Source organism: Athene noctua, chromosome Z (assembly GCF_965140245.1).
Source record: "Athene noctua chromosome Z, bAthNoc1.hap1.1, whole genome shotgun sequence".
Lineage (NCBI taxonomy): Eukaryota > Metazoa > Chordata > Aves > Strigiformes > Strigidae > Athene > Athene noctua.
The window spans coordinates 48,565,217-48,589,426 of NC_134077.1; the positions used below are offsets into that span (position 1 = coordinate 48,565,217).

At 40.1% G+C, this 24,210-nt stretch overlaps 2 protein-coding genes across 3 annotated transcripts; one reads left to right on the plus strand and one right to left on the minus strand.

Annotated features, from left to right (window-relative positions):
* Positions 1 to 1,300: 1,300 nt before the first annotated feature.
* On the minus strand, positions 1,301 to 5,424 carry HINT1 (histidine triad nucleotide binding protein 1). The gene is made up of 3 exons (XM_074932564.1): positions 5,258 to 5,424; positions 2,386 to 2,490; positions 1,301 to 1,641 (listed from the first exon to the last, which is right to left on the minus strand). The coding sequence occupies exons 1-3, from the start codon at positions 5,366 to 5,368 to the stop codon at positions 1,477 to 1,479; spliced, it is 381 nt and encodes a 126-aa protein (XP_074788665.1). The 5' UTR covers positions 5,369 to 5,424; the 3' UTR covers positions 1,301 to 1,476.
* A 3,408-nt stretch (positions 5,425 to 8,832) lies between these two features.
* LYRM7 (LYR motif containing 7) lies at positions 8,833 to 22,418 on the plus strand. 2 transcript variants are annotated; one of them, XM_074932003.1, is made up of 7 exons: positions 8,850 to 9,368; positions 10,538 to 10,566; positions 10,692 to 10,875; positions 11,863 to 11,935; positions 12,484 to 12,554; positions 15,049 to 15,130; positions 21,889 to 22,418. In XM_074932003.1, exons 2-7 carry the CDS (start codon positions 10,538 to 10,540, stop codon positions 21,948 to 21,950), a joined length of 501 nt encoding a protein of 166 aa, XP_074788104.1. In that variant the 5' UTR covers positions 8,850 to 9,368; the 3' UTR covers positions 21,951 to 22,418. The 2 variants fall into 2 exon arrangements, with proteins under 2 accessions (XP_074788105.1, XP_074788104.1); XM_074932004.1 differs by lacking the exon at positions 15,049 to 15,130 and having other exon boundaries at positions 8,833 to 9,368.
* The last annotated feature ends 1,792 nt before the right edge of the window (positions 22,419 to 24,210 follow it).

The window sequence follows — 24,210 nt, forward strand, 5'->3', positions numbered from 1 at the left end:
CCTTTGTTGTGAAAATTGCACGGTGAAGAAGTGCTCACAACTACCCGTTTTTCTTCAGGCATCTGCCTAAAGGCTTCCAACTATCTTCCGCTGGGGTCTCTTAACTTCTCATGCGGGATCAGGAACAACACAACACCTATATGATGATCAGATCTTTCGTTTATTCTCTGATTCTGGTTACATTTATAGTACACTAAGTTCCATACGCGGGCTTGTCTGTCCTCTAATAGGCTGCATGCTATCTACATGCACTGTCCACGTGCTTCTACAAGCATTTGCATTCATTAATTGTAATTACGTATATAAAGCCCAAACCTTGCTAAAACTTCATTATCTTATATCTTGCTTTGTTCAAACTGGTGTGCTTTTGCTAACCACAGCTATTTCTGCTTTTGCTGACCACAGGTGTTCATTCTTTTGCTATCTGTACAGCTACTCCTTCTACTGCTAGCTTTGCCTTCGGCCTTGAATCCTCCTGTCTGCATTAACTCCCATCTAATGCAGCCCAGACTCCTACAATCTTCCATCATAAAAAATGGTTATCTGGGACTTCCCAATTATTAACAAAAAGAAGAGTTGCTTTATACTTACACTGGCAGACACATCCGTAACCCTTAACTTCAGGAAAATTCCTTGTCTTGGAAGATTCGATGACAGCATTGCATGAACAACTGTATGCAGCAACATAAACCACTATCCACTGAATGACAAAATCTGCCCAATAACATCTAGAATCTGAAGTGTATACATACTACATCATGCTGCTTATGTGCCAAGATGAAATGCCCTGAACATCTTACAAGGCCCTACAGACACAACTCAATATTTTCATTTCAACTCCACAATTCCATCAAAATCATGACACAGAAGTAAATACCAGTGTGCTATGGAACTATCACAGCTGCTTGTTTTACCTCTTCTCATCAGAAAGATGAGGCCTTATAAAGCAACCACTAGCAAAGGGTTCCAACAGGAGCTGTATGTTTCCAGCACATTGCACTATACTGACACAGCCCTTGAATGGCATGTTCGAAATTTCTCATATAACACTTTTTCAAAAAAGTTTTGGCAGAAGCCTACATTGGCTTTATGAATATTTACATACCACATTCAAAAAGCTTAGATGTTTTATTCACAAAAGACATGAAAGACTGCGAAGAAGTTGCACCTTCAGGTTTCAAATGTCTCAGCAAATCACTCTCTACAAAAGATTGGTAACAGCAGACTGAAACACGCTACATACTTGAAAGTATTTTAACTTGCAGAATTGTTTCCACCAGTAAGGCACACCAGACAGAGATGATTTCCACATGCTAAAATCTTTATTGTGCGAATGTTGTTCACAGCATTTATTATTCTTTGTAGACACGCATTAAAAAAAAAATACATTAACAGTGGCTAGATTGATGGGCAACATATTACATCTATTTGGTGGTAATTCGTATGCATGCAGTTAACTCTTGCGGTGTGAAAATCTTAGCCAGGAGGCCAGCCCAACTGACGACCACCCAGAACATGGAGATGTACGTGATAGACAGACTGCCCACCCTCAGGCCCTTCATTCACAACCATCCGGAATCCATTGGTCAGGCCCAGGTTAGCAGCACACTTCTTGCCAACAATCATTAAATGCCCAAGAAGCTGGAGGAGAAAAAATAAACAACAAAAAACCGGAACAGAAAACACACAAAAAGGAAAGAGGGCAGGAAGGGAAAGAATGAGAGTAGAGAACTATTCAGATAAGCCAGTAAACTCATTCTTAGAAAATCAGCCCCTGTTCTTCAAACTGTTGTCTGCCTGCAACTGACACTTTCCAAGAAAAGCTATAAAGACTGACTAAAATTAGGGGGAAAAAGGGCTATAGATTTTTTTCAAGCTAGACTGTAACACACTAAAAAGTGTCACAAAAGCTAAGTTTATCTCATTGTTGTTAAAGCCCCCATTACGTCTTTAGGCAACATATAATTCTGGTGGAAGAGAAACTTTACCTTACCATGTAAAGGTTTACAAAATATTTGAACTTGAAGTTTATAGTTACAAATTAAATATTCAGCATCTCTCAGCTAACTTTTCCTTTCTTCATCTCTGACCTGCCAAAAACCCCAAGCCCCTATTAAAGCACTACTGCCTGTAAACCAAGAAAAAAGACATCCAAAATAACAATTCATTTTGCACTACAAATACATATCCCAGAAATACACTTTGATTTATATCACTAATTTTACTGGAAAACTTTAACTCAATTCCCAGTCTAAGCTAGATGAAAAGGACTGTAGTACTGGAAAACTACTTTACTTCTTTGAAATGTCAAGAGGATAAGAGTCTAATAAATTATGAAGTATTAGAGGTACAGTTTGGTGTACAGAACATTTCTAGAGTACTTACAGATTCATCAGAATCTTCTGCTTCAGATAACCTGACAATTGGTTTCTTAGGAATCACTAGGAAATGTGTTGGAGCTTGGGGTGAAATATCATAGAACGCAAGGCACTGGAGGAAGAGCAAACATAACTTGCTTCAGTGAAAGGTAAAAGTTTAAGTAAATCCATATACCCCACTAAATACACACTTAAGCAGATTATCAGATCCCCCAAATATAAGCAAAGATATTTATTTTTCTCGAGTGATATATTATTCCAAGTCCTCTAATTTCTAAACACAAAACACCTACTTACCAAGACCTGTTGGTATGAAGAAAAAAAATCATTATTTTGTGTTAAATATTATTTAAAAGCTACAGTCTTCTCAGCAAGTTAATAGGCAATTAGGTTCATGATTTATTATTTCCACATATACATAACTAACAGAGCTGATGGCATGCACGCCTGTAAAAAGTACATTTATGCCTAGTTTGCTTTTCTATTAACATCCCGTTTAATAAAAAAAATGGCAAACTGTTGCTAATCATCTTTCAGTTATGTATGAATCGTCTTGGTCAATGATAGCAAGGCAATTTCAAAGAACCTTAAGCTATGTGATTGAGGCCATACTACATTTCTGTTCTCAACAGCACCACATTATTTCAGAAAAAGACTATTTCAAAACAATGTATTATGGCTGGCTCTACTTCAGACATTCTCAAACTGAGGAAAAGGCATCACTTTTGAAATATGAACTATTTGTAGTACGCAGTTGATTCCCAACTAATTTTATGCAATTACCAAAATTACTATCAATCAGAAACTGGTTGAATTATGCCACAAAGAGTCCACACTTACAAAGACATATCTTATATTCTTCAAAATATATATTTCCTAGATGCTTTCACTTATTTCTGAATCAATGAAGTAAATTTTCTAGGTGACTATGCTGCTTTTTGATTCTACTGAGAGGAACTGTGGCTTCTGCCAAGCATAAAGGTGGTGAGAAGCCTGAACTTACATTACTTGCATTAACAATGCTTTATCTTGTATACCTCCAACCTGTCCTTTCTTAAACTAGCTTTGAGAAGATAATGCCCAGTTTCAAATCTCTCATGAATTGCTTGTTTCTTCCAGAGAAGGGTGGTAAGCACAGAATGTAAGAATATAACTAATTTGCACCTAGGTAAATAAATCTTACTTTGAGTTAAACATTTTGTAAGCAGTTTTTCTATCCTGTATGGTCCACATAAAGGCAGAATGCAAATGGCCAAACCGAGTCAAAGATTTTAATGAGCAAAAGACCAATAGGAAGAAATTTTCTACAGAACACAGACCAGAAGTGGTATCGAACAAAAGCACAATCACAGAAAGTCCATGACTGCATGGTAAAATTAAGCTTCATTTCAGCAACTTTAAACTAAAACAACAGTGATAAGGTTTAATTCCACAGCGACTTTTGACTTTTTAATATCTTTTCTCTGCACGTCAATTGATGATTAAAAGCCTTCCTTACATTTCTCCTTGTAACATTTCCAGCCACCTCTAAAGAGACCTTCACAGGGTCATCAAAATGCATTAAAGATCATCCACTATTATCAACTAAAGTCTAAAAGAAGTTCTACATTTCTGTGTAGTTTAAGGTAAAAATCAACCGAGACCCTGCAGGTAATTATTCTTCCAGAAGCTACTGTGCACTAATGGCAGTCTGAGTAGATTATATGCTCTCAAATCACTTATCAGTCAGTGGCTAATTCTCAATCAAGCACAGTGCTCAGGTTACACGGCTGTACACAGCCGAGGAAAAACCTCCACCAGCTTTGACCCGGATAAAGAAAGGACGCCCACAAACACACACAAACGCAAAGCATCAACGTAAGCCTGACTTTCGGAAAGCACTGAAAATTTCCAGTATTCTCGGGAGTAGATGGCAGCTGCAACATCTGTGTATCTATTAAGAAAACGCTGTTCCAACCTATGCATAATTTTTACGATCACAAATCAGACAAACTGAAGTGAGTCTACACTGCAGATAATCTATTTCAAAAGCAAAAGCCCCTGTTAACGTTCAGCATTTCAATATTAAAAAAAAAAAAAAACCAAAACAAAACAAAAAAAACTTATACCGGATATTAGTTTAGTTTACATCTTCGATATAACAGCTGCATTTTTGCATAAACTAACCATTTCACTTAGCTCCTAGCATGCTGTGGCATGCCAGCATCACTGAATGCCATCAGTCCCACCTCACCACAGAAACCGATTTTTTCAGCCTGCGGTAAGACCAGTTCAACTTCTGTGAAGAGCAGAAAAAGCTGTAATTCTCTATAAATCTTTAATAATCCCCCTCAGAGGTTCATAACCAAAGTGTGGCAGGCACAGTTGTATTATCTCCATGATGCTATTGAGAGGCACATCAAGACCTGCATTTGTGGCGTGCGGAAACAGCTAGTTATGGTGTTTAGATACACACGCCTGGAACCCACAAGGAGACTGCCTGCCGGCCGTCCATCTACGGTTTCGCGACCACCGTCCTACACCAGGAGCGAGAGCCCCAGTCCTTGGCAGCACAGCCCGCAGGGCCTGCAGTGCCGTAAGGCTGCGACACGGCGAATGCCAGCGGCCGCCGGGAGCTGCGTGGGCGCCAGGGGCCCTCCTCCACACACAGGCCGGTGACACAGCGCGGCTGGGGCCAAGCAGCACCTGCAGCCCTGCACCCGCCCGGGCACCCGCCGGGCCGGGCCGCGCACCGAAGAAGACCGATTCTTTAGGGACACTGCAGGAGGGTGCGGAGAGGCCCCGTCCGTCCCGTCCGCCCCGCCGCGCTCCCGAGCGCTTCAGCGGCACCCGCCGACACGGGCGGCTGCGAGCGAGCGGCCGCCGCGTAGCGCCCGCACCTGCTCGTCCTCATAGATGATATTGGCGGGGATCTCCTTGCGGATGATCTTCCCGAAGATGGTGTCGCCGCCGGGACGCGCGGCCTGCGCCTTACTGATCTCGTCAGCCATGGCGGCTGCCTCCGCGCGCGCCCGCCCGCCGCCTCGCGATTCCTCCCGCGGCCACGCCCCCCGCGGCGCTCATTGGGTCGACAGATCACTGCCTGCCCGATCCACCTCGCGATTGGTAGCGTCGCCTGTCTTTTTGGATTGTCCCCGCCCATACGGCTGGCTCGCCCTCTCTGACCCGGAGTGATGCGGTGAGGGTGCGCGGAGGGATGGCGGAAGCGGGGGGTTCGCCTTGTGGTACCTTCCGCGGAGGATTTCAACGCTGTGAACTGGTTTGGCGCTGCCGGAAAGGTCATGTGGTGCCAGGAGAGGCCGTTGCAGCCAGAAATGCGTTCTCCCTTCCTTCCTCCAGAATTATCTTTCCTCAGGATTTTTGACATGAGGCAGATATATTGCAAGGGCTTAAACCCATAAATTTCGGATTAAACTGTGATGCATGAAAGTTTTGCTTGTGATTGTTTCCCAAAGACTCCTCTATTGTTTTCCCGCGGCCTCTTTGCCTGTCTAGACAAAGGTAAAACGTTCCCTATATAACTCACTGATAGCAGACTCGATGCCTTCAACGGGCACTTGGGCAAACTAAGATGAGAGGAACTTGAACAAAAGGACACAGAAATACCGTCTAGGGAGGATAATCTCGCAGATTTAGGAAGAAGACACCTGGATTTTACTTCACAGCACATGCCTTGGAAAGAGTGGATACCGTGGAGAAGACCCCGTATTTTTTCCTTCTACCACCGAAGACGCTCACCCCATTTCTAGTATGCATGCTCAGACTATGTAAATTAATTCCAGGAACTCGTAAGACACCCCTTTCCAGGAAATCTGATGAATATGTATGATTTGTGTGTATGTAAACTGATGTCCTTTGCTAGTTCGTGGGAGCCCTTATGGTGGAGACTCCCCGGGGCTATGCCAGCACTGCTAAAAAAGAGTACCTGCTTAACAGTTACATTGGATTCTGACTGTTGTGTTAATTTCTTAGTTATATATTGGTTGACATACTTTTGTCTCACCATGTAATTGTCAAATTCTGTATCATTTTGAATATAACAAGGCCTTTTCAAAGAATTTAATTAATTCACAACTGCAGTAATTATTCCTGCAAACAGATCTATGAATAAGGATCATTTCTCCTGCAAACAGATCAAGTTTCTTTATGAGGTACATAGTCCAAAATACATGCAATTAGGGAATTTGAAATATTAAAAATAATTAGTAATAGTGTAGTGTTCCCACACTTGAATTAGCTTTGAATGTAATTGCAATTAAGCAATGAAATAGACTATATTGAAGCTAGAGGTCTAGCCTTTAGTTAATGCTGGATGATGTCTTATTGAATATAAGCTTGTTTGGCTGGTTTTCTAGAGAAAGGCAGCTGAGTTTTAAAGTACTAGACACAGCCTTAGGATGGCCAGGCAGAGGCTGGGCTGTGGTCGGTTAGGCTGTGGGCAAGGCAAGGCAGGGCTGTAGGGAGCTTGTGAGCAGCCAAAAAGGTGACCTGGCTAGAAAGAGAAAATGACTGAAGAGAAGAGAATGTCTGTTGAAGAACACCAGCAGAGAAAATGGCTGCCAGCCTGGAAACCATAAGCCTGGGAAACAGTCTTACTGTAAAGCCAGTCTCAAAACAACTCTTTAAGTCTTAGTTTGAAGTTTTAGAAGGCAGGCATTCTTTATTGCAGCACTGGATGCACGGGGAATCACTCTACCTAATGTGCATACACAAAACCAAAAGTTCATCCTTTATGTACCTTAAAGACATGAATATTCATACATTTTCCAAGAAGTCTCCACCTTTCTGCCTGTCTACTACATGCACATAATGCTGGCACTGCAAAACTACACCACACATGCACAGGAGTCCCGGGTGGTCATCAGTGGTCGTTGGCGGAGTTATCCCCCTACTCCTTTTTCCATTTTATGGTCACGAGTCTTTTGAGGACAACTGCTTCTCCTTGGATGTTTCACAACTCTGTTGTCTGGCCAAACTGTTCTTTCTTATCCATCTTGTTTGAACATTTCTGCAGGATCTATTCTCAAGGTTAGGATATCTTTTCTGTACACTTTAATTGATCAGGCCCTGTTAAATATGAAGTTAAGCATTGTTTGGTAAAAGAATTTCTTAATATTTGATGTGCAGAAACAAACTCTACAACTCAGAGAGAGTTATAAAGCAGGTATGTTTATTCCGGCACCGGGGTGCAAGGGGATCTCTCCACAAAGTTTGCACACCCACTGCACATTTTACCAGAAATGTATAGAGTGTGAATATCCATATTCATTGGATTACATAACACAAACATACACATGCATAAATGAGGCTGGATTAGTTCAAAAGGCCGGTGACAGCAGTTTATGTTCTCTTTGCGCCTGCGCATTGCCTCCTGGTGGGCGTCTTCGGAGGTCTTTAGGAGGAAGGCTCACAGTCTTTCTCACCTTGTACTTTTCCTTGGGGCATGCACAGATTCTTAGTCAGTTTCTTGAACAGTACGAGGGGTTCCAGCTGGTTTACCACCTCTATCTTATCTAAAACCTCTATCTGATTAGTTTCTACTGTCCGTATATAGTCTACAAAGATTCAACTTGTTGGAACCCATCTGCTTTCCAAGGACATGTCTCTTATTTTTCCTGCCCATAGCAATTCTTGGTAAGTTTCCACAGAAAACTGTTTTGTTTTGATGAGCACTGTAGCCCTTGGTAAGCTTCCACAGAACAGTAAGGGCAAGGAGGGTTATTAAGCAATATTCAGAAACCATTATAAATTGCAATGAGTAAATAAGTTGCAAAGGAGGTGATTGTTTCCTTGTATCAATTTCCCACTTTGAGACTTCCAGGTATACACAAGTGGGTACAACGTGACAGCGTAAGGTATAATAGAATGGTTCTCTTACCACTAATTGTTACAGGTCTCAACTTGCAGGCACCAACTGCTTGGAGGCAGCAGCTAGCACGCATCAATAGGTACACTTGCTAGTGGTGAATTTTGCAGTAGTACACTTGGGTAGTGGTGATTATTCTGTGGTAATCTGTAACAAATAGAGAAATGTCGAGGATGAAGCCTCCCTGTCTCTGGGTATTACAGAACTATGCAAGCCCGCAGTCACGATCTCCGTACACCCGCAGGCCGAGCCACCCTTCACGCCGAGACAGGGCAGGGCAGAGCTGCCCGGAACAATGACGACCGCGAGTCGTGCTCGGCGGGGCAGCATTGGCGGGGCACCGGCAGCACCGCGGGGCGGGGCGGGGCGGGGCGGGCGCGGACCGCGTTCGATCGTCACTTCCGCCTCAGCCCTTCCCGCTCTTCCGGACCGGAACAGGACGGCGGTCACCATGGCGAGGCGCGCACAGGTGAGTGTGGCGCGCATGCGCGGCCGCACGGGCGCGAGGCGGCGGGGAGAGGGCGCCAGCGGCCGGCGCTGCCCGCGGAGGGGGTGCTTGGCTTCTCTCGGTCAGGCCCCAGCCCGGCCGCGTCCTCTGAGGTTGCTGGCGGGGATGGGTGTCCCCTCCCCGGTACTCGGGGATTGCCTGGAGTGACCTGGAGCTGGGGCCGGTGGGAGGGGCCAGGGAGCGCCCGCGGTGGGTCGGCCCCGTGTGAGGCGGCCGCCGCACCCTCTTTTCTCCGTCTCCGGCCGACGGCGGGGCCGCCCGTGCCCTTCTCCGTTTGGCCTGCGCCCTCCGCGCGGCCGCGGTCACTCGTGCTTGACAGAGTGCCGCAGCCGTTGGTGGGAAGAGCTGCGGCCCACCGGGTATTGCGGCCGTGCGCCGGCCGCGTCCGGCGTTTTTGTCCTTGGTGTGGTAGTGCCTGCAGCACCGAAAAACCGTGCTATGTTCCCCCTCAAATTTGCGGCCTTAGGCTGTGGATGGTAGCTAGACACAAATTATATACTATGGGGAGCTTTTTCTTCTGTGTCACTGAAGGGTAGTAACGTGTAACGTTTCTTCTAGCAGTTCCTAACAGCATCAATAGGCAGAGGCTTTCAGGGCAAGGAGGACACAAACCTAGGTAATAGAAAGTAGAGTTTTGCATGCAAAAACCGTTGTACAAAAAGGAAAAGAGATTACAAGTAGAAGTTAAAATACATCAAGAGAATGGATCATGATGGGAAGATGAAGAAAAGCAAAGACAGAAGGATTATTTAAACCGTTCATTTTTAGAGTATAGAGTAATTTTAGTGGTAGTTGAGTCCCTGTTTCAGAAATGTTCTGAAGCCTAGAATTAGGGGTACTAATACACTGGGGCATTACGTGGCGTTTCATTAGGTGACCAGAGCTCAAAAAAGTGTGCATTAATATATTTTTCTTCAAAGTTATCTAATGTATGTACTCTCTGGTTGGTGTGCTGACGAACTTTCGAAGAGGGGTTTGCAGAAATAGGCAAATAGCAGAGGAAGGTGCCTGAAAGTTCTTGATCAAAGAGTTTGGAATAACCATAAAACACTTCTTCAGGTTTCACTATACAAGTCTTTGACTCAAAACCATTTGTAATGTTAACTTTACTATTTGCAAAGATGGCAAAAAATATGATGGGGTAGAAATATTTCAGGATATCCTGTCCAAATAATTTAGTCAAATCTAAACTGCACCTACATAACAAGAAATGTATTTGCTGGCTTTTAATTCTGTTGGTTTACTTTCCACAGGTTCATCCATCTAGGGAATGCTAGATTAATCAATTAATTGCCAATTAAAGGCAACAGGGTTCTGTTCAAGTTACTAATTATGAAGGACACAAGCTGAAAAGGAGTTAGCAGGCTCCACATTCTCTTTTAAATGCCTCTGATTGTTTTAATTGATTGTCAGGTCGTATACTAATTCTTGTAAAAGTGACAAAAGCTTTTTACTTAAACATTTGTGAGACCCTTATTCAGTTGAGAATGCGCTAGTTTGTCCTCATTACAGAAAGATCTGTAATGCAGTGTAATACACTCAACAGGATGCTAAATCATAAATTACAGTAGAAATTACAACATGGTCTAATCCACACGGTGAAGCGAGATTTGGATTTGTTTCTATTTCTCGATTGTCCCTTAATAGCACTGAAGTTATGGTAGTATTATCTTAAAGAAGCACTAGTGAGCTGGAAAATTGCCTGTTCTTACTGGTTTATGTCTTCTTCCTTTTCCTCAAAACTGCCTTTTTGTGTGTGTACACTTCTGGATGAATTATCTTAAGATGTGGCCAAGTGACCAGCTGAGCAGAGGGTGAGAACTTAGGTTGGAAATCTAAAAATATATCTATGTCTGTTGGAAGTAATAGCTTTCAGAGAAGCTTACTGTTTCTCTGTCATTGGCAGATCTAAAGCAGAGGCAACCCTTTTTTTTTTCAGGGCCCCACCAGCATGCTTTTATTGGCCTTTTAGGGGACAGTCTTCTTTGCATCTCCAGCTCACAGGCACAGAGCATACTGATAAAGAAGATGATAATTTCTCAGTTACAGCCCTGTGTTTCCCCTGCGTCTTTCCAAGAAATTTTTTTAACATTGATCGTGAGAAAACAATTCATCATCATGAGGTACTTGAAACTATGCTTTCTAGAGATGCCAAAACACACTAGGAAGTACTAGAAATAACTTCGAAAGGTATCTCATTATCAAGAACTCTTTTAAATTGTTTTTTGGATGCTTGTCAGAAATTCTTGTCAATCTCTGAAAACCAGCAAAAAATCTGATGAGGATTTGAGGATTTTTTTAATCAATTACAGTATCTGTGAATAAACAGCCAAAACCACATGACTGTGAGCTGTGATTTTGGTTTGTGGGTTGGTTTTTTTTACATACATATTGAGGTGTGTCATCTCTACATTGTAAATCCTAATTTTTTTAAGTGCTTGCTTTTACTGAAGTTTTTATTTGCTGATCTGGCAGTTATATTTAGGGAAGGACTTTGCTTTATGTTGGGTTTGCCACGTCACCTGTAGAAGATTATGCCCATGTATTAGAGACATAAAGAATAACTGTTGAATTAGTTAATAAACAGTTTGAGAACCTTTTGAAATTCAGTTTTCTTGACATTGTCACTTGACATTGGCTTGTAAGTGTGAGAATACTTTAGCCATTTATATAACCTTTTTTTCATAATCAGAGAATATCCAGTGATCTACCCTTGATAGTCCCTTCAGGTGACTTGACTTTTAGAGTTACTCTGATTCTGTTGGGTTTATTTGATATTGGCATAATAAATACATTTGCATCAATGTATTTTAAGGATTATATTCCTGTCATGCCAAATAATTATTTAGGTGTGTAGTGCTAGTACTCTCTAACATCTTGGATTAATTTGAAACATCTAGAACTGTGCAGGATTTTGATTTCCTCACATCTGCTCTGGCTGCAAGTTATTTGATCAGGAATTGAGATAAAGCATCTTAGATACAGATTCCATACTTTACTAATTGAAAAGAACATAAAAGGTCAATCAGAACACTCCTAATTGCAACTTGTTCATTTTAACTAAGAATCCTGCTAGAAACAAGCTAATTCTATTGATGTTGTATCATCAGGTTCTGAAGGTTTTTAAATTATTACACAGAACCCGGCAAGAAGTTTTCAAAAATGATACCAGAGCCCTTGAAGGTGAGATTCTTGGTTTTTTGGTGTGGTGCATGCTTACCTATATTTCTGTGGAACGTCCTTTTCTGGATACACAGAAAGAGAACTCTTAACATAATCTTCCTTTAAATTATTCCCTTCCATATTTTATAAGTAATCATTGGGAAAACTTGTATGTCCATAACCAGACATCCTTTAATTTGAAACAAAAAACTAATTGTTAGACTCGAACACTCAAGCCATATTTCATATGGAAAGCATCTCTTTGGAACCTCAGTGATCTTCATGGGATTTTTTTAAAAATTATGTTGAACTGCACTAAGCATTTGAGTTGATTCTCTTTATGTACAATTGATCCTCAGGGGATAAATACTTCTTTTTTAATAAACCACCTTGTACCAGTCAACTTGAAATAAGACATCACCTGAATTCTGTGGGAATCTTCTAGTCAAATACTTCAGGCAGAATGCATCAGAAACATGCTGTAAAGGACTTAGGATTCTGAGCTTTGAGGCAGCGACAAAGACAATATACAGTTTTTTGTTCACACTTCAGTTTTCTTGTTTATTTAGCTGCAAGACAAAAGATAAATGAAGAATTCAAAACCAACCAAGATGAAACATCTGAAGAGAAGATAAATGAGGTACTTTCTTGTTTTCATTGGTTTTTTCCACTTTGCATAACAGTACTTATATAGGCAGTTTTTACTTAAAGGATCTCTAAACCAATTTAAGTACTCACTGAGACATTGTGAGAGCCAGGTGAGTTCAAAAAGGCTTTTTCATGGATCTTTGTTTATAAATATATTGATACCTCCATTGGTATTAATAGTACATTATAAAATTTTGCACATACAAAAATGCATAAGGAGAAGGTATCTTATGGTAGTTCAATATGCTTATTTTGAAACATAGTAAAACTATGAAAAAAATGTTTTATGTTGGTATGTTCATGTAAATATGTTGTATACTTTGCTCATAATATCTGAGCTGTGATCACTTAAGTTTACCTGGTCTTCATTATATAGACAAGCACAGAAAGATACAGAGAAATTATATAATCTGCTCAGTTACTGGTGGACATGAGAAGTTATTTTGATTCCTGATCACAAATAAGGCAGCTTTTTTTATGGGATGCAAAAACCAGCCAAATGATTATGACTATTGTAATGTATAGGTATTAATTACACTACTGGGTTCTTCTGCTTCTTTGTTCCTCATGGTGCATTAAAAGGAATAGAAAATTCTGTTAACTCACTGTGTAAGTTACCTTTGCTCAGTTGTTATCTTAACAATTTTTACTGAGCCATTTTTCTGAAACTTAATGAGGTCTGAAATGAAACTTCTGTATTTTAGGTATTTTTAGTTCTTAACATTCATAGAGAGTGAATAATTTAGTCCTTGTCATTCAGCCTGTTAACAGACTGTATTTAGACTATCACTGGGCACTAGTTGGAAGAAAGTGCCTCCATCTGCCCTTTACAGAAGTAAATCTAAACCTTTGCATCATACTAGCCACTAGACTAACATAAATAGATCTGAGCATTTAGTTAGGACTTCCTAGTATTTCTGCTTGTTACCAGACCCCTATAGTAATACTTACATATTTGTGTTCCTGGTGTCTGATCTGTTAAATTGTATGTTCTTTTTATTACAGATGTACAGGAAAAACTTGCTGTAATTTTAAAATCTATATTTGTTAGGAATGTCAACCTACAAAATACACATGTAACTTTTTAATATGGTTTAATTGATATCTTTATTCAGTGTGTCAGTGGAAAAAATTCTAGACTTTAATCAGAACTACAGAAGCCTAGAACATCATAGAGGCTGTCATTTATTGTATGTACTTATCAATATATATACTGAATAGACTTGGTTGCAGAAGAACTGAATCAAATGATATACAGGACTTGTGAGAATCTGGGCGCTTGCTTGGATAAACATGGGGATGTTAGTGTTCAGGTTTGGACAGCAGCTAAAAAAATTAATACTGACCAAGCAAATGTGCATTACTTTGCCAGACTAGAACACTGCAATGTCTTCTAATGTGACATCAAATACTTAGTTGCTCCTGCTTCCTTAGGTCACTACATAACAATCTGCAGTATTAGAATGTGAGATATGGCAGCTGAATCTACTGCAGTATTATAGTTCAGATCAGGAGTGCACTTCTGAAGTTACCTTGGTTATCTCCAATTCCTCTGAGTTGGCTTATTTTATGAAGCTGTCTCAGAGCAAATGGCAGAACTCCTTTAAGATGAATCTGAAGGGGAAGGTGGGCTTCCAGAGCATGCAGCCTAGTTGCTGATGAACATTCAGTAGGGTTACTGAAGGATACCTAGTCTAAACCCTTAAAAGGGAAAGGGGGGAGGAGAAATTCAGTGCAGATCTCAAATCTTGAGCTCTAACTCTTGCAAAGATCCACTTCTGTTGGTACACACTACTTCCTAGTGTAAGCATATCTTCCGAAGTGTCTCAGTTGTGCAATTTCATTTATTTCTGACACAGGTATCATACAAGCAAGTATTAGGCTTCTCTTAATCGCTCAGCAAAACTAGCAAGGATGCTTCTGCTTATCCTCTTAATGAGGGAAGGAATTCTAGGCCTTTTGCCAAATATTAATGTTCCTACTAATCTTTAGGTAGTGCCTTGTTCCTGTACTGCTTTTCTGTGAAACCTCAGTGTTCCTAATTCTTGTCATGTTTTGTCCTAATCTTTGCCTCCTTATTTCAAGAGGAGAAACATTAAAAGCACGAATTGCCCTTTCGCTAAATGTTACTGAGGCATTCACCAGTGTCTTTGATCACTGAAAGCTAGTTACTTGTTTTGGTCGCTGCATTCTACCTTTGCCATTTTAATTGCCTATATAGATTTTATACTGCTTTATGTTACTGAGCAGAAGTTTCATTTCTCTCGTGCTGTATGTCTAGGTAACTTATATATCAACCTGTAAATTATTCCAGGATCCCAAAAGTAAAAGCTATGTATATATAGTGCATAACTAACTGAATAATAGAACTGACTGTCCTTATTATTGGAATAGCTGCCTAGTATGGAAAATACCTCCAGAATAATCACATATAATTTAAATTACTTTGTTGTGTTGTTTGTGTTGGGTTTTTTTCCTTTTTCTAGCTTCTGAAAATAGCTTCAGATGTTGAAGTGATTCTCAGAACTTCTGTTATTCAGGCAGTTCACACAGATTCCGACAAAATATGTGAGTAAAGCTGCATGCTAATAAGATGTTTAAAAATGTTGTTTACTAAATAACTATAAAATTTGAAAAGTAAGTAAAGAGATAGAGAGGGCAAAAATCTGCCTATCTGTCACTTCTCTGCACAAACCCTTAATTTAAGCCCATTTTCTAATGACGCTACCTAGGACAGGTGGACATTTCAAAGGTACAAAGTTTTCACACCAATACTTTTAAATACAGAGGGTCGTAGAAAAGAGGCAGTGACTGCATTTAATGCCCTAATTGAGATAAGTTATAGCTTGGTACCTTAAATATGAGGAGTAACAGCAATTAGGTAGCAAGTCAGCATGCGGGTGGTGGCTAGTCAGTGAGTGTATGTCTAAACGAAGTAGCCACAGTACCTGTAGGTGCTTGTTTTACCAAATAGGTAGAAGCTGTCTGAGGACAAATAGCAAATGCAGTATGTATGCTGTCCACAGAGTAGCTTTTTCTTTGAGGATTGGTTACTTTTTTCCAAATCTCTGTTCTGACAATTTAAATTTCAGATTGTGCCTTTGAAAATTTGTGACACAATGATGGCCTTGATGCAAAACCTATCAAATTCTGAAATTTTGGTTCCTGGTTTTAGAAGTTCTTTCCTCTTACAGTCAAAAACAAGATAAGTAGTAGGTTCACTGTGCAACTGTGTGGTAGACGGTAGGAGAAATCTTCAGCTGTGTACATTGTTTCCTTTCACTTCTGTTTAATGGTGTATGTAAAGCTTTGTAACTATTTTCAGCTTTAGGTTTGGTAAGGCATTTAACTTTAGAACAGCCATTATGATTATGGCTGAAGGTATGTGTAGACAAGTGTTGAGTCTTCCCCAGTGATCCTAGCCAAATGACAGAGGAGTAGGAACACAGCAAGTGAACTTTGACATTTTCCGGCCATTTATACCTGGCAGCACTTCCTGAGTGAGGGTTGGTTTCTGGTTTAGTTATCCTCGGCGTGTTTCTCTCTAATGAACTTGTCAACCTAGGCAAATTTCTTGCATCCAAAGACCTTTGACAAATAATTTTTTTGAAGAATTGCTTGCTGTAGTTTTGAATCTAGTCTTACTCATCAATTACTATCTATTTTCACCAAGCTGTTCATGAGTTTTTAAGCCCCTTATTGCTCCTCTTTTGGTTTTTTCTCCCACTATAGAACAGCTTCTCTGTGAAACAACAAGCAAATGCCTGTGGTCGTTCTGTTGCTCTTCACTCTTTTCAATTCTACTGTCTCTCTCTTGAGATGATAAAGAGCTTGCTCTCTCAATCAGAGCTGAGCACAGTCATCAAGCTATGGGCAAATCAGGCATTTATACACACAGTGATGGCACAATGATGTTTTGTCTTTCATTCTCAATTAGTTTCCTAGTCTTTCCTAATTCTGAATTTCATTTTTGGCTGCTGTGCATCCATATATTTTTTGGTTTTACAAAATTATCTTGTATTCATTATACCCATCTGAATGGTCGTAGTCAGTTTTGAACCTATGACTTCATTTGTGAAATCAGTATGGTTTTTTTGACCTGTATGCTTTGCATGTCTCTACAGGTAATTTCATCTGTCATTTTACTTGTTACTCAGTCAAGTTTTAAGCTCATCCTGCAATTCTTCACAGTAAGCCATTCTCTTAAAGAACTTATGCAGGATGGTATCATTAAAATCCATTCTTTTCCCAGTTACTTACAAATATATTGAACAGCACAGATGCCAACAAAAATACCTGTAGAACTCCACTTTTGACATTCTTCTATTGGGAGACCTGGTCATTTATTGTTCACTTCCTCTGGTTTAACCAGTGACTTATCTATGTAAGATGTTCTATCATAATAAGGCTCTTGTTTTCTGTAAAGCATTTGCTGAGGGACTTTTGAGAATCCCCAAGCATGTTGTGGAGCTGTTCAGAGAACTCCCATCAGGGACTGTAAGTCAGAACTCCCCTTGCAAAAGCCACATGAAATTATGTTCAAATACTAATTTATATTCTAATACTCTGTGTGTAGGGATGGGGTTAGAACAGCCAAAGCCCACCTGGAGTTGATCTTGGCAAGGAGTGTGAAGGATGGCAAGAATAGCAGCTACAGGTATATGGGCAACAAAAGGAAGAGGTGGGAAAATGTGAGCCCACTGCTGAATAGGTGGGGGACCTGGTAACAAAGGACATGGAAGAGACTGAGGTACTCGCTACCTTCTTCACCTCAGTCTTTATTGCTAAGGTTTGCCTTCAGGAGTCATGGGCCTCAGACCCCAGGGAGGACCTGGAGTGAGGCTCTTAGTTTTGGTAGAGGAAAAGGCTAGGGAGCATTTGAACAGATGAGTACATACACAAATCCATGGGACCTCATGCGCTGCACCCATGGGTGGCAAGGGAGCTGGCTGATGTCGTTGTGAGGCCACTCTCAAATCAACTTTGAAAGGTCATGGTGATTAGGGCAGTTGCCTGAGGATTGGAAGAAAGCAAATGTCACTCCTCTTTCCAAGAAGGGCAAGAGAGAGTATCTGGGAAGCTGGTCAGCCTCACCTTGATCCCTGGGAAGGTGGTTGAGCCAATCCTGGAAGCTGTTTCCAAACATTCTAAGAACAGAATGGGGACTGGGAGTAGTCACCATGAATTCATGAGGGGGAGACCTTCTCTGACCATTCTGATACCCTTTTACAGTGGAATAACTTGACTCAGCAGACAAAGGGAGAGTAGTGGTGATTGTCTCTTTTGACTGTAGCAGAGCTTGAATGCTGTCTCCTTTAAAATTTCCATAAACAAAAAGTGATAGAAGTGCTCCCACCTAATTTTACAGACTTCTTAGAGAAATGGTAGCGATGGGTTTTGTGCGGAAGAAGGAGGTCTTTCAGAGTCTAGTACTGTCCAGAAAAACTGTCCTGCAGCAAAAAATCTGGAGTGCATCTATACACAGGGTGCATTTGATCTGTTTATGAATGCAAAGGATGTCATTATGCAGTCTCTTGCCCATTTTTTTATTTTTTCTATATCTGTTTTGAATATGTTTAAGCTTTGCTTTTCACTCTGTAATTGATCTTACTGCAGTAAGAACAAAACAATTGTCTTGAAACAGCCATCAGAGTTCAAGAGCTGTCCGTTTTGTGTGTGTTTGGAATATTTAGTCTTGACAATGTAGTGAGTCACCAATTAAAGGATCAAGAATTCTTAGAAAAGAAATACAGAGAATCATGATAGAAGGTCAAAGAATAAGAATGAACAGTATAAAAAAATGTACAGAATGGATAGATATTCTTGCTTGTCCTGGTATAATTAAAATGTAAAGAGCATTCAGTGGATTTGGAATTTACATTCAAAGCTAATAAAAAAAAAAAGCATTTTTATTTTGCACAATAAATAATTCTTAAAGGTCATAGCAATGAAAAATCTTTGTGGCGAGGAGGAAAGTTATTATTCAAAAATACAAAAAAGCAGATCAGACTTGAAGCTTAGCTTGATCTCATAGTAAAAGAGTAAAAACAATTCTCCTTATAGAAAGAATATACAGACCTTTATACTGTGGTAAATTGGTAAGTAACAGAACAGTATGCTTAAGTGCCATCTTTTGAGCAGGCTTCTAAGTGTGTTTGCACCTTTCCTAAGAATCCAGCTTTGATTCGTCAGCACTCTGAACTAGGCAATTCTGATATAGCTTTTGTTACACTGTTAATGTCACTAGTAGCACAGAGTATACTATTAGAAAATACTAAACCAGAAATTAAGAATTTTTAGGGGTTTGAGATAATTGTCACCGTATTTTGATAGTAGTTTATACTGAATAGCATGGTCAGTACGTTGTCTGAAATTGTACCTGTAAATGGGTGTGGTTTCCATTGCTGCTCCATTGTGTTGAATATCTTACTGTATTATTTCCATCCTTTCCTATTTGTAAAGAAAAGTTGTCTGAGATTAAAAAGAGGAAAAAAGTTGGAAGTGGGACTTCAGCTATGGCTAGGCGTTGTCATGGTTTAACCCGAGCCAGCAACTAAGCCCCACACAGCCACGTGCTCACTTCCTCCCAACTGGGACGGGGGAAAGAGTCAAAAGGGTAGAAGTAAGAAAACTTGTGGGTTTAATAGGTAGAGTGAAAGCCATGTGTGCGAGCAAAGCAGAGTAAGGAATTAATTCAGTACTTCCCATCAGCAGTCAGGTGTTCAGCCATCTCCAGGAAAAGCAGGACTCCATCATTTGTAATGTTTACTTGGGAAGATAAATGCTGTAACTCTGAACATCCCTGTTTCCTCCTTTTTCCAGCTTTATTGCTGAGCATGATGTCAAATGGTATGGAATATCCCTTTGGTGACTTGGGGTCAGCTGTCCTGGCTGTGTATCCTCCAAAGGTGTTGTGCATTTATATGATGAAAATACCAAGTGGATCTTCTCACTCCCCTTTGTTTTTTTGTCTCCTAGGAGCCATTCTGATGGAAAGTTTGTTATAGGAAGGGCCTCTGTGTGTGTGTGTGTGTCTATGAGTCTACTTTTAGGTAGCACATTGAATGAGTATTCAATTCCAGTACAGCTTTGATTAAAGAAGTTTTAGCAGAACAAAATCAACCTTTTTGATCCTAAATCTGTGGTAATTATAGTGCCAGTAGAATTGCAGTTAGCTCCCTCATTGCTTTTATGGTATCATCTTGTATTAAACGAGAGGCTTGGGACATATTTATTAACAAAAAAAAAAAAAAAGAAAAAGTGGAAAGGCAGCTCTAAGGTGGCTGCTTGAGTTGGCAAATAAAAATAAGCAACCTCAGTGGAAAAGTTTACTTTTCATAGTGCTTCATCTTTGGTGCTACAGGTTTGGTTTGGAAACTTTGTAGATGAAGGTTTACTTTTCAGTAATAGAAATCATATTGGCCTATTTGTAAAAAAAGAAAATGTTGTAAAATACTTACATTTGGTCTGTATTTAAATTAGTATTATGATTTTTTTAAGTGATCAGTTGCTATATTGTAGGAAAGAAGAGCCGGGGGTGGGGGGGGCAGGTGCTGAGAGCAGGTAAAGAAACTAGGTACAATGTTTCAGAAACCTGTTCCCGCAGGTGCTTTCCTCCAGTTACTGTCAAAATCTTTTGGCTCTAACTTTTCATATTATAGCTGGCAATACACACAATTTAGATACACTTGGTGTTTTTCTTTTTTTTTTTCCTTCAATCCTGCATTTCTAAAATAATTATTTAATAACTGAATAGAAAAATCCAAAGACTTGTCTTAGACAGTGAGAGTAAATAGTGGTAAGGGGAATGTTTTCCCTAATCAAATGAAATCATTCTGTGCTGTCATAGAAGCAGTGCACAGGGCAGCATTATTCTTTAAAAAGAATTTGAGATGCCGTGGTGTATGCTCATGTTGGGATTCACTGGTAAATCTTTAAAATAAGAAAAAAAAAGAAATTAGGCTGATTTTCTTATTAAAGAGAAGACAATTTAAATTAGGAGCTTGTTAGACAATTTTTCTAATTTTTTTTAATGTTTCAGTCTGAATTATGTTAGTATACAAATGTCTTGGTTCTATTCATTTCACTTCAATTTCAGATTAAGCTGATACAAGTAGAGCTTACATTTTTGTCATGTACATGCAGTGTGTTCTGATGATTTTGATCTGGTGCTTTGGCAGTGTTTGCTCAAAACTTAGCTTTGAAAAGGAAGGTTAAAAATTATTCTTTCAATCTTTGTTTGGGCTCTTGTTTTTCATTACATGCATTTCTGTTTTCTTTGGTATTTCTGTTTCATGTACCTATTCTAGGTGTCTAGATCAACATGTTTTGTTGATCACAAGTATTGATCAACAAAGTGAGTTGTAAAAAAAGACAAAATATCTGTGAGTAAACAAGTATAAGAGAAATGCAATTGAAATTTTAGTTAAAGCTCTTAGAAACTTATTAAATGTGTCAGTATCAATACACAGATGCAAAAGGAACATACCTTCAAGGGAATCTGTTTTCTTGTAACATATGGGATATCAGTGCACTTTGTACAGAATGTTACTCATTACACACATGTGCACACAAACACACAGAGTTTTACAGGTTTACTCTACCTTTTGCAGCTGTCTGACCTAGTCAAAGTAAAGCATGATTTCAGGTGCTTGTGCCTTAGTTTTTTACTGCTGGAGCAAATCTGACATGACACAACTCCTTGCCTTCATGAAGAAAGGACGAGCTGATTTCTGAAGGTCTAGAAGGCAAGAACTTAGAGTCAGGAAGAGGTTAAAATGATGTATAATTAGACAAACTCTAACACACCACACTTCTGTGATGATATAGTGGCCATAATTTTCATTTGATGCTTTCTTTTCCTATTGGCCTTTAAAACAGGTGTAACAATGAATATTACAGATCAGATTCCAGGATGTTGAGGGAAAAGACTAAATCAGATTAAGTATTAATTTGTGGAGCTGTTGAACTAAACATAGTCTGATTTAGGCATGATAAAATTTCCATTCTTTCTGGCTAAAAGTTACAGCAACACTTTACCATTTTTTATGGATTCTTAATGCTATTAATATATTTTCAGTGCTTCAGGAAAAAGGGAAAGGCAATATTCTGTCCAAGAGAAAGTAAAAATCTTAATATAATTTTGTCTTGGGTAGATACCATGATGCTGCTTGTATGCTTACCAGAAGTTCAGGTTCTCATTTTAGTAACCTGATTTTTTTGTAGTAACCCGTTTCTTTGTTTGTAAATGTAAAAACAACTTTAGAATTTTAAATAGTATTTTCCATAAGATTATATTCTTACAGTTTGTTTTTTTTCTGTTACAGTGCTCATACCCAGGAAAGATCTGCTACAAGACAATACTCCTTACTTTGATAAACCAACATAAAAGCATGATTCCTGAGGAAAATATGCACCTCCCCCCAGAAGGTTAATATCCTGTAATGAGATCTCTGAAAGCCAGTAGTAGATACCTGTTTTAAAGCTAATTTTTAAAAACAGTTAAATATTGTTATCAGGAAAACGTAACTGAGTCTCCAGTTTTATTGTGTGCTGTGACACCGTCATGGACTTCTTCTGTGGAAGATACTAATACTTCCACAGAAACTCAAGACACACAGTTCTATTAAAAATAAACTGCTGAATTGTGTTACTTCAGCCAGGAGTGTTTGTAATTATGACAGCTGTCAGACAGGTTTCATAGCAATCCAGAGTTTAAAAAAATAAATACAAATTAAATGCGGTTCTTAATCCTGGTAACACTTTTTTGTAAGTTTGTCAACCATATGCTGCTTTGAAGTAATGAAAAACAATCTTGTGGCACTTACCATAAAATTTATGCTTTGAACCAGAAGCACGATTTCTGAAGTTGTCATTAATTGTACACTAATATACTGTGGTGTTTGAGAGAGTTCTTGAGATTTATCTGAATAATTTATTCAGGTTTTACAGATGGGAGAGTGTGTGTGTGGTGTTTTTCTTCTCCCTCACACCTTTGAACAAGCAGGAGTGGCAGGGTTTGAGTTCTTCTGACAGTGGAACAAGACAACTCAGCCACAACCTAACGTAAAGATGTTGATTTAGATCATATGGTTTATGAATTTAAGTTTCTATTTTATCTTATGATTATAGAGTGACTTACTGAGGCATTTTCCAAAGAGGCTTGTTGTTTAGTTGCAAGTGATCAGACATGGAATTCATCACAATGATCTGTTCACTTGCATTTTCATTGGAACCAGAGACAACTGTGGTGATATAAAGAATCTTCTCTGTGAAGTTGGTAACAGCCACCATACTAGGATCTAAACACCTCACACAGGGGCGAAGTAGTCCAGAGTCATGGTTTCAGCCCAGAGGGCAACTGAGCACCATGCAGCCGGTTCACTCACCCCTTACCCCCACCGCTGGGGAAGTGAAAATGAATTAAAAGGCTCAGGAATAGAGATAAGGATAGGGAGGAGTGGCTCACCCATTAACAATCATGAGCAAAAGAGAGGTAATTAAAAAAAAAAAAACACCAATTCAAACACTAATGAAAGCAACACTTAACAAACAGAGTGGGACAGTGAGAAGCATTACCACATTTTCAAAATACCTCCCTCCACCCCTTCCTGCTTCCTGGGCTCAGTTTTGTTCCCAATATCTCTGCCTCCTCCCCTCAGCAGTGCAGGGACAGAGAATGGGGGATTTTCAGCCAGTCCACTGCTTCTTACTCCAAGGTTGGGGGGAAACACTCCTCTGCATTCTTCCCTGCTTCAGCACGGTGCTCTCATAGGAAAAAGTCCTCCACAAATGTTCTTGTCATGAGTCCTCCCCATGGGATGTGTTCTTCTTGAGATGCTGTGGCGTGGGTCACCCCTACATGTTGCAGTCCTCCCAGTACCAAACTACAACAGCAGGTGCTGCTTCTACCCACAGAGCAGGACTCTGCTCCTCCGATGACCTCCATGGACTACAGGAAGACAGCCCTGCTGTCTCACCGCGGGATACAGGGGGACTCTCAGCTCCGGCACACCTCTTCTCCTTCCTCCTCAATCCTTCCACTGACCTCGGTGTTCACATAGGTGTCCTTCTGGTAGTTCCTCCTCACCAGTTCCAAGTCTCTCTGATTCCCTTTCTTAAATGCATTATTGCAGAGGCAAAGCCACTGGCTCAGCCTTGGCCAGAGGCGAGTCTGACTTGGAGCTGGGAGAGCTTTTGAGAAGCTTCTCACAGGGGATACTGCTATAGCCCTCTCCCCTGCTACCAAAACTCCACCACATAAACTCAGCACACTCAGTAATAGCTCTCAGGTCTATTTCAGGTCCAAGTGATCTTGCTTATTTTGAATAAGCCTCCAAGATGTCAATATTGCATATTTGGGTTCTGAGATGGTTTCAGTGACTGACTAAAATGGAAAACTAGTGCCTGCATCCAGTCTCTTTTCTTCACAGAGCATGTCAGTGCGGTAAGTTCTCCTTTCTTTGAAACTAGTACTTCTGGCTGCCATGGGCAGGGTAACCAGCAGAGAATATGTTGTGAGTATCCCTCTTTCAGTTGCACTGGTAGTCCCTACATTGTAGCTAGAAGGCAGCAGGCAAATGATAGCGTGTAGAATGAAATGAGTGCAGTTCTTGCTATTTGTTGTGGTCAAGCAGCTCCACTAGTCA